Raw genomic sequence first — 10,781 nt, forward strand, 5'->3', positions numbered from 1 at the left:
AATTTTTTTAAATTTATACATGTACCCATTGCTTGGTCTATTTTTTATTTGCCTTCCAAAAAATAAACAATTTATTTTTAGAAAAATCAATTATAATACCTGTTTAATAAATTCAAAATAAATAAATAAATTCAAAAAGTATATACCATTTCATGAAATCTAATTCATTTTAACATAAAACATGCAAACATTCGCAAAACAAACAAATATATTTTATCGTCCGCTACTACGGAGACAACCTTCTTCATGAGAGGACAAAAAATAATGAAAAAACTACAGTTCCAAAAGAAAAAAACACATCTGTCAAATTCGATGTTAGACAATCGTGTTCAGACAAAATCGAAGACACACGGTTGTCTAACATTTGGTGTGTTTTTTATTACCACCGGGCTTAACTGGTTGAAAAAAAAAAACGCCTCGGGGCTTAGCGAGAAAAATTGGCAGCACTGCATACTAAATGTTCCAAAATCAGCTGACACAAAAAAATATAAAATTGTCATATTTTTCGCTTTTGGATTTTCTTGTGTGTTTCTGAAAAAAAAAAGTTTAACTAACTATTAAATAAATATTTAAAATAATAATTGTCATTCCAAACATCAGTTTTTATGTGTTTAAACAAATTCTAAACAATTTACGAACAAGTTAATTTGGTAGCACAGATTTAAATCTGTTGAAAAAGTTAAGCCCAGAGAATTCTCCGGGCTAAACAACTAAGCCCAAGGGGCTAAAGTGTTGTTGCATTTTACTTTTTACATGTAAATTGCTTAGCCCCGACTGCGTTTTTTTTTGTCCAGTTAAGACCGGTGGTAATAAAAAACACACCTATTGAATCATAACAAGAAATGGCGAGCCTCCACAAGACATTTCTTGTTAAGACACGTCAACATGACAAAAATTATCTCCTGTGGAGGCGGCCTGTAAGGGGGTAGCACACAGCTATTCTTTCAAGGCTCTGCCAAACCAACGAAGACCGATGACAAAAAAGGGCCTATCATAGTTTTTTGATAAAAAATTCAAACCGGAACGTCAAAATTAACAGGCTGCTTTCACTGGACATGAACATGCCTTGAAAAAATCCAATTGTGTCAAAAAAAAAAAAACCATGCCCACACTGACAACTTGTCGAAGAATCTTGTTCTTTGAACATGATATGAGGGTTGGTCAAATCATGGGCATGAATTTTGACGTTTCGTGTTTTCTCTTGAGTTAAGAGGTAAAATGAGTCGTTTTACCTCTACATTCAAGAGAAAACTTTACATGTACACGAAAGATAAAATGAGACGACATGACATAATTCGCCCAGCGAAAAAATTTTGCTGTTTGTGGATTGGATTGTGGAGACGCTGTGTAAAGCCTAGTTAGCAGTTGAAGCGCAACGAAAAATGTTCAAGTCTCTAAACTCGATAGCGATTATGGTAACGAAAATATATATTTGAGTATTCTGTCAAAGTCAAAATCAAGAAATTCCAAATTGATTTAAAATCATGACAAAAAATAAAAACATGAGTTTTTAAGCCTAGCACGCTGCTGAAGCGAAACGAAGTCAACAGCAGTCAACGAAAAAATCCCATCGCCATCGGGTATTATAGCAAAGTAAAGGCTTAAGCCTTAACTACAATGACCTAAAAAGTGAAAAAGTGGAAATTTTACAAAAGTAAAAATTTTTTTATTTCTTTGTAGTGCTATTTGTTTTTAGAAAAAAACTATCAAAAATGTTTTTTAAATCGAAAAATAAGCTTTCTGCATCATTATTTTTAGTTTTGTGGTCGGAAAAACTGTCACAAAATGAGTTAGAAAATTTTCACTTTTTGACTTTTTGCAAAAAGTGGCCGTTGTAGTTATACCTTTAACTACATAAACCACTTTTTGAAAAAGGACAAAAGTGAAATAATTTTTTTTTCTAGGTAGCGCAATTTTTTTGTGAAAAAGAGGATACAAATTGTTTTAAAAAAAAAAAAAAAAACTTTCTGCATCATTTTCTTTAATTTTCCAGCCCGAAAAACTTTACAAAAATGCGTTTGAAAATTTTCACTTTTGTACTTTTTCACTTTTTGAGCCAATGTAGTTAAGGCTTGAAATTAATCATGACGAGAAGCTTCTCAGGATTATTATAGCAGCAAAATTGTTAATTGTAACACAAATTTTCGAAAAAAGCTAAAATTAATCTCGATCTGCATACTAGGCTTAATCGAGCAAAATTGGCTGATTAAAGAAATCTGAAATTAAATGCCCAAAGCATGTATTCCTTCATTGTGCAAAGTGCCAAACCTCAAAACCACTCAAACAGATCTAAAAAAAATTCACTACACAAGAACACGCCTAAAAATGAAATTTTTCTACATCAGTGAACACACATTCCTCGTTATAAATTTAACGAAACAAAAGTGGCAACCCTAAAAAATTTTTTTGACTTGACATTTTTGTTGTTTTTTTTTTTCTTCACAAAATTCCTTTTGGCGGGACTCGTTTTGTGTTTTGTCTGAGGAAAAATCTATTTAATTAATTTTTAATAAATTAAAAACCTTCATTTGAAGGGATTTAACAAAAAAACTTAAAATTGCATCAAACGAAATGAAAGTATCATTAGAATGGAAGCGACGTGTAAAAGTAGAATATTTAAAAATACGCCAAAAGAAACGATACAAGCGTGCCGACGAAATAAAAGAATTGTGGATCAAGAATTGGTAACCCAATTTGTGTAGGTGTCTGGAATGCTTTTAAACAATTTGTTTTATTTTATTTGTAGGGATGAGCATAATTATGATGAACAAGAAATATGGTGCGATTCTAAAGTCTGGGATCCACAACCAATCGATCAACCGCATATCGACTGTATGAAGAACGCCGAGGTTACTACCAGCGATGGTAAGTTACACCCCCTTTTTAACCCCTTTAACACACTTTAACTTCGATTAAATGAAACAGGTACAACACCTCAAAAAGTTCCAATATGCATAATTAATGCTGTCACGCCCATTCCCACAATGTACACTTGGGCACCAACTCAACAGAATTTCATGGTTGAGGATGAAACTGTTTTACACAACATTCCTTATATGGGCGATGAAGTTCTCGATCAGGATGGCAAGTTCATTGAAGAACTGATAAAGAATTACGATGGCAAGGTTCATGGGGACAAGGATCCATCATTTATGGATGATACGATATTTATTGAGTTGGTTCATGCTTTGATGAAGAATTATTCAGAGGATACTGAAGATGGTAATGAATCACCATCAAAACCGGAGGTGGTTAAAAAAGATCCAGAAGCTAAAGAGGAGACGCCTAAAGATGCGGCGGCATCTTCTGGTGCTGAAAAGTTGGCATTCCCAAGGCCAATTATATTCCATGCAATTAGCGCTAATTTTTCTGATAAAGGAACTCCTCAAGAGTTGAAAGAAAAGTAAGTTAGATAAATAATGGAGAAACTAAAGCTAAAAAAATGGCAATATTTGGGAACCCGCTCGAACAGCTTCAATTTTGATGATTTTTTTTTTTATAAACATCGGGAATTAAAAATACTTTGACCTCTATAGTATATGTTACAAATTACCGCTGAACAAAAATTTCTTTAAAATTTTATAAATTAAACGATACCAAAAGATTGTCTAGGACAGGTAATTTAAGAATAACAAATATATGGCAGTAAGGGATTCGATAAGATAAATATTTATTGGCACAGTTTTTAGGCTTTATTAACAATATTAACAAATTTATAATTTTAAGCAATTCTAACATTTTAAAGCTTCTAACATAAAATTAATTGAGGTACATTTTATTACATTTCAAAATGCTTCTCATTCCTTTATTTTGCAATATTTGTAGTCTGGCAATTGAACTTTTATTGCATAAAAACAAAATAGTTGAACAATACTCAAAATGCGGTTTAACAATGACATTATAAATATTAATTGCTGTTAAAATAGTTATATCTCTTCCGATTCTTTTTAAAAAAACATATCTTTTTTGAAATTTTTTTAAAAGTACATAATATTCAATATGACTTTGAAACTTAGGTTTCCTATCTACCAAGGAATTTTATTTTATCAACTTTTTCTATGATTTGGTTTTCGATTATTAGATTGCCATTGAAATTTAAACGCATTTAATTTAAGTTTATTTTGGCATAGCCAAAATTTAGCATACACCATTTATGTAGGTTTTCTTGCACTTTCTTGTGACATTCTTGAATAGTTTCTCCAGCAAAATAGATCAACGCATCATCAGAAAATAGGGCAATTCCACAGTATTTTAAGACACTGACAATATCGTTAATGTAGATTATAAACATTAGAGTCCCCAATACAGATCCTTAAGGAACTCCCAAATCAACATTATTTGGTTTTGAAAAATATCCATTTACTTTGACTTTCTGAATTCTATTTTCGAAGTAAGTCTTAAACCAACAAAGTTCAATATTTTAAATTCCATATTTGTTTAATTTACTTAATAGAATTGATCGATCAATTGTTTCGATCGCACGTTTCAAGTCTTAGAAAACACATTCACAAGAATGCGCTTTTCGAAAGCCAGATTTAGAGTCAGTTATTATTTTCGACAATCTTCGATAGTTAAAGCGATAGATGTAATTTTCTCACAAGTTAACTTCAAAAAAAAAAAAAAAAAATATTTGAACATAACGGCAACACATACAGTATTTAAAAATCTACAAACTTATTCTTAAAAATACTTACAAATAATTAAGGCTTAACCATACCGAAAAGGTATGCGGTAGTGGTACGGGTAATTGTATGAAAAAAATCCGTACCGGAACATCAATGTTCAGGTGTGAATTTTGTTCATACAAGTACCCGTAACGCTTCGGCATACCTTCCGGTGTGGTCAAGCCTTAAATTGAATCAAGTTTTTTTTTTTTTGAAAATCTGGTCCTCAAGCTCAGAATTTAAAAAAAAATGTATTTAATAAATTTTAAAATGTTTTTTTTTTTTTATTTCTCGTAATAAAATGTGAAAATAATTCATTTTCAAAGAACTAATTGTAATAGAAGTTTTTGAAAAAAAATTAACATATTTTTTTTCAAAGTTCATTGTAATATAAAGTTAATTTTTCTTCATTCTTTAATGTTGAAGATTAAATAGAAAGTGTTTGAAGGCCAAAGTCTTAGAGAAATTCAATTGTTTCAATATAAAAATTAAGATTAAATAGAAAATGTTTGAAGGCCAAATTCTTAGAGAAATTCAATTGTTTCAAAAAAAAAAAATCCAATGAAATTGAAGTAATTTTTTTTTTTTTTTTTTTTTTATAATGAACGCGCACTAAAGGGGTTTTGGGTACCCTTAATATGTATATATACACAGTACGAGCATTAGGAAAAGAGGAAGGGATGTAAAAGGAGATACCGATGCACATTGGTTTTAAAGTTCTGAACATTAATTTTAATTTTTTTCCAAAACTGTATACGTTTTCCTCTTCTGAATTTAACTAAAAATATTTCTGCCCAAAAATTTTTTAAAATAAATTCATATTTTTTTACGAAAAAGTTTGAAAAAAGTCATTAAAATTTTTTGTAATAAAATTTTTCTTCAAAATTCTGAGTTTGACGACCATTTTTTCAAAAAATTAAATTTATTTCATTTAAATTAAACAGATATGTAGGTAGGATTTTTAAGTATGTACATCTTAATATTGTAGGCGTTGAGGTGTTGCCATTGTGCTCAAAATATATATATTTTTTTTTAGGTCAATTTTTGAGAAAAGTGCATTTATCGCTTCTTCTTTGGGAGATTGTCACTCATACCCTTTATATATTTTTTTCCTCTAATCACCTAGACAATGCATTGAAACTATAAATTTAAACAAAAAAATTGTCAACGTTCATAAAAAAAACTTAATTTTAATTAAAAAAAAAAAAAAGAACAATACGGCAATATCGGCAATTTTTAAAATTTATCAAAGTCGGAGCTGTTCGGTCGGGTTCCCTTATAATTTGCTTTAATTAATCCACTAGAAAAATATGCATTGAATTAGTATTTCTAAAATATGACTATCATTTCAGATATATTGAATTAACAGAGCGTCAGGATCCGGAACGCCCACAGGAATGTACACCCAATGTCGATGGGGAGAAGGCAGAAAGTGTGTCTCGCGAAAAGACTTTGCATTCATTCCACACACTCTTCTGTAGACGGTGCTTTAAGTACGATTGTTTCCTTCACCGTAAGCGATGGAATTTTTACTTTCCTTATTTTAAAGATATTTAGAATTCTATTTTTTTCTATTTTTTTCAAGGTCTCCAATCGAGTCATGCAGGACCAAATTTGCAAAAGCGACGATTCCCAGAGTTGAAACCATTCACAGATCCATGCGGGAATACTTGTTATATGCTTTTGGTTTGTATAAGTAATTTTTTTTATTGTAGAGATTTGTATAGCTATGTATTTTTGTTTATAGGAAGGAATGAAAGAGAAATTAGCAGCTGATAGTAAATCTCAAGCAGCCGATTCAGGCAATGAGATAAGTTCGGAAGATAGTAATGATAGCAACAGTCAGTATAGCAATAAAGAATTTAATGCAGAGAACAAAGACACAGGCAATCCCAGTATAACAGCATCTTCAGCTGAAATAAATTCCATGATAAGTGAGTATTATTAATGAGTTATCAAACATATTAATGTGAAAATCCTTTAATTTTGAGACGACGATTGCAAAAACTTGTTTAGGTTAAAGTTACTGCCAGGCGAAAAACTTGAAACTTAGACCTCATGGGTCCATTGTATTACCACAAAGACAAACGAATTAAATCACCATGCAGAACTTCTTATAAATAAATAGAGATTTTTTTTAGTCTGAGTTAGACCAATCCCTGATATTGTCAGAAGAAATCTCCTAGATGGTGTTTTATATTGTTGGAAAATAGGAGAAGTACAGAAAAGATGGTGAACTTTTTATATTTTGTTCATATAGCTTCGACAAAATGGTTTGAAAACACACGAAGTTGTTGGAGTGTCTAGTTATTAGAAAGTTTCTGTTTAAAACACCTTCGCTGAAGCTTTGAATTTTTGAAGTCTATACAAGATTAATTTTTCCAAGTTCAAATAGTTTTGAAGTGTGCGGTATGTACTGGAAATTACTCTTATAAGTTTGCAGGTTGAGAAAAAGAGAGTATCCCCTTAAACTTTTTTCAGATCATAGTTGAATTCTTTTCTAACATGCTTTTGAAATAAAAATTCCACCCCCTTATTGAAATCCCAAAAGAATCGACCCGAAGAAATTCGTTCAAATTTTTAGTTCAAAGCTATGCAGCATACCTAATCTGAGTACAGATACGGTTGCGAATCCTGAGTCAAAGGTAATAAATAATAACCTTTGAAAGATCGATGATTACTGCCTTTAAAGCCTCGTGTCCGGTAAGACATAGCCGTAAAGCCTTTCTTCCTTAGTGGGACGAAGACTTGTCTAATCTGAGGTAAATACCAAGAACAACCTTCATCATCTGCCACAAAAATTAAATTATATCAACAAAAAGAAAGCTGGGAGAAATATTGGAATTTCATTGAATATAATAAAGGACTACAACAGGTTAAGCTAAGTTTTATCGAGAGAACATTCTAATCCCTCGTCCCTTTAAAAGCTTGAAAGAATTAATTAATAACTGCTTCCTTCAAGTACAGTTGTCAGTCTTGACTGCGGTGATTTCATAAATTGTACCTAGGTACAATTTTTATGACATTCAAACATCTATTTTACTGTAGGAATGTCTCATTCTGTTTCGCTTGGAGTGCATATATTCCTGCTCAGTGCTCTGCTATGTCCTTCTCATCGACCTTTACAATAGCATGCTTGACAATCTCGTAAAGGATGTAGGAAAACCTTGGAAACTGGATCTTGAGAAAGGCATTTGTGGACATTTAGCGTTGCTGCTCGCAATGATTCTTGTTTTTGATTTTACTGTTTGGTTAACGTAGAACAGTAGATACTTTGGCTGTAACTATGCTACGCGATGACTTCTTTTTTCTCCAACATTCCAAGCAAATTTTGGTTTGTAATTCTGTTCATTGCAATAAATAAAAGCTTCAAATAAAGATCCTTTGGTTGGATAGGTTCATAATAGAGGTTCCTCGTGTCTCTTTCTTAAGTAGTGTTTACGTGGTATTCAAGTCGGATATCCTTACGGCAGACTCTATTAAAGTTTCTAATCTTAAATTTAAATTGTCTATTCTAGCCGACATGATGAATAAGTCTAATACAAAATGTGACTGGACCGGTGCTGATCAATCTTTATTCCGTGCTCTTCATACAGTCTTTTTGAAGAACTACTGCGCTATTGCACAGGCAATGCTTACAAAAACATGCCAGCAGGTAAGTGATAAGCTGCTGAATCACAAAAAACAAAACTCTTATCTTCTTTTTGTATTTTAAGGTCTATGAATTTGCACAAAAAGAAGCTGCCGACTTGAGTATTGAAGAAATGCGTCAAGATTTCACACCACCACGCAAGAAGAAGAAGAAGCAACGTCTCTGGTCCCTGCATTGCCGAAAGATTCAACTCAAAAAGGATTCTACTTCGAATCATGTATACAATTACACTCCATGCGATCACGCTGGCCCGTGTGATGCCGGCTGCTCTTGTATTCAGACGCAGAACTTTTGCGAGAAATTCTGCAATTGTAGTAATGATTGCCAAAATCGTTTCCCCGGATGCCGATGCAAAGCTCAGTGTAACACCAAGCAATGTCCATGCTATTTGGCAGTGCGTGAATGTGATCCGGACCTGTGTCAAACATGTGGAGCAGATCAATTCAATTTGACGAGAATAACCTGCAAAAACGTTAGTGTGCAACGGCAGCTGCGTAAGTGTAAAATAAACTATTTCTTTTGGAATAAATCGAATTGTCTTAATTAATTATTCAATATTACAGATAAACATTTATTAATGGCACCATCTGATGTAGCCGGCTGGGGTATTTTCCTCAAAGAGGGGGCCCAAAAAAATGAGTTCATTTCGGAATACTGTGGTGAAATTATTTCACAAGACGAAGCTGATCGACGTGGAAAGGTCTACGACAAGTACATGTGCAGTTTTCTATTTAATCTTAATAATGACTTTGTGGTCGATGCCACTCGTAAAGGTAACAAGATTCGTTTCGCAAATCATTCGATAAATCCGAATTGTTATGCAAAAGTTATGATGGTCACTGGTGATCATAGGATTGGAATTTTTGCCAAGCGGGCCATTCAGCCCGGTGAAGAACTCTTCTTCGACTATAGATATGGTCCAACAGAGCAGTTGAAATTCGTCGGCATTGAGCGAGAAATGGAAATCGTTTAGAAAATTATGTATTTTTATTTTTTTAAATTAAAGACACAGGAAAAAGTAATATTAAATTATGTGTTAACGATTTTAAAAGATTTTTTTTTTGTTTTTGGAGAGGAAAGGTTTTTGTTCGAATAAATAAAACCGCTTTTAATCAAATGATATCAGAAAATTCCTAGTTTTGATTGTGTAAACTTTTTTTCTCCGGCATTTATGTAATCGTCATCTCCCCTGGAATTAATTTCGAGGGTTTGGAAGTTTTAAGTAGTGTACGACAAGCTTTAAGTCAAGGATAAACATTTTCAAACTGAATTTTGATGATTTTTCGAAATGGAAAAATTACAAAAATGATGCAGAAAGATTTTTTTTTCGATTGCGCTTACGAAAAAAAAAAATATTTTCACTTTTGTACTTTTGTAAAAAGTATCCAACGTAGTTAGGCTTTTTACGAAAAATAAGGTTCTATAGCAGGTATCGTGAGTATTTATCGAACAAATTTTTTTTAGTTTCAAAAGTAAGAATCTATTTTCCACTAGAGCCACTTTTGAGAAAAACATTTTTTCATTTGGTCATGTAGCTATAAGTACCGTTAATTTCGACCCAAAACAATTTTTCAATTTTCCTATTTAGGTAATCACCCAAAACTCTAAACTACCATGTTTAAAGCAAAGTAGTTTGGGCTGTATCTTGTGATAGAGACAAACAGAATTGTGAGACCCACTTTTTTTGGCATTTAAAAAATTTAAAATACTACTTTTGTTGATACCTATGTACCTACACCATAGATGTTTGCGGTAGCGGTACGAGTAATTGAAAGAACAATTTGGAATTTTTACTTGCGATATACATAGGTACTATATGTCAAGTTGTAACGGTTTAGACCCTTTTCCCACCAATGAAGGTGAGAATGTAGTCAACCCTTCCATCCTGTAGGTACAGATCCTACACAAAATTATGGATGGAAGGGTGTCCAGGAAGCAGAGCCAGGTCAGACATGTTTTTTTGCTTTGCTTAGCTCGCCGGATGTGGGGGGGTTCTTTTTGACCCGCTTACCTGGACTACCGCATTGTTATCATGCCTGGTTTATCAATAATTAACATTCTAAATACCAAAAATCTCAAAATTAAAATAATCTAGGACTGAAAAACTATACTTGAACAGACTGACAAAACGGACATTAAAATTAAGCTACGTTATAGAAAAATAAAAAAATTAATTATGCCGGAGGTAAACGAAGAATCCCTGTTTTCCAATTAACCTATTAGTCATTTTAATACACGGGCACCATGGTGTAATTGGCACCCTTGAGCACCCTCCCCTTTATTTAACTCATAACTGAGTTAAACACCTTGGCTGTCGCGCGCTCATAAACAAAAAATGCAACAGCCCCTAAAATAAGACCTCAAGCCTCACCTACGGAGACTCAGTTAATTTGTGGACTCTTATGTCCCATCCGTCACCAGTCGCTCCTCATGAAGTTTAGTATTTCATACTAATATTTTTTCTG

At 32.6% G+C, this 10,781-nt stretch overlaps 1 protein-coding gene across 1 annotated transcript; it reads left to right on the forward strand.

Annotated features, from left to right (window-relative positions):
- Positions 1-2,452: 2,452 nt before the first annotated feature.
- On the forward strand, positions 2,453-9,446 carry LOC129916058 (histone-lysine N-methyltransferase E(z)). Its single transcript, XM_055995820.1, has 9 exons — positions 2,453-2,684; positions 2,747-2,865; positions 2,926-3,403; positions 6,017-6,177; positions 6,250-6,350; positions 6,412-6,598; positions 8,183-8,319; positions 8,381-8,810; positions 8,880-9,446. The coding sequence occupies exons 1-9, from the start codon at positions 2,572-2,574 to the stop codon at positions 9,287-9,289; spliced, it is 2,136 nt and encodes a 711-aa protein (XP_055851795.1). The 5' UTR covers positions 2,453-2,571; the 3' UTR covers positions 9,290-9,446.
- The last annotated feature ends 1,335 nt before the right edge of the window (positions 9,447-10,781 follow it).

Source organism: Episyrphus balteatus, chromosome 3, assembly GCF_945859705.1.
Source record: "Episyrphus balteatus chromosome 3, idEpiBalt1.1, whole genome shotgun sequence".
NCBI lineage: Eukaryota > Metazoa > Arthropoda > Insecta > Diptera > Syrphidae > Episyrphus > Episyrphus balteatus.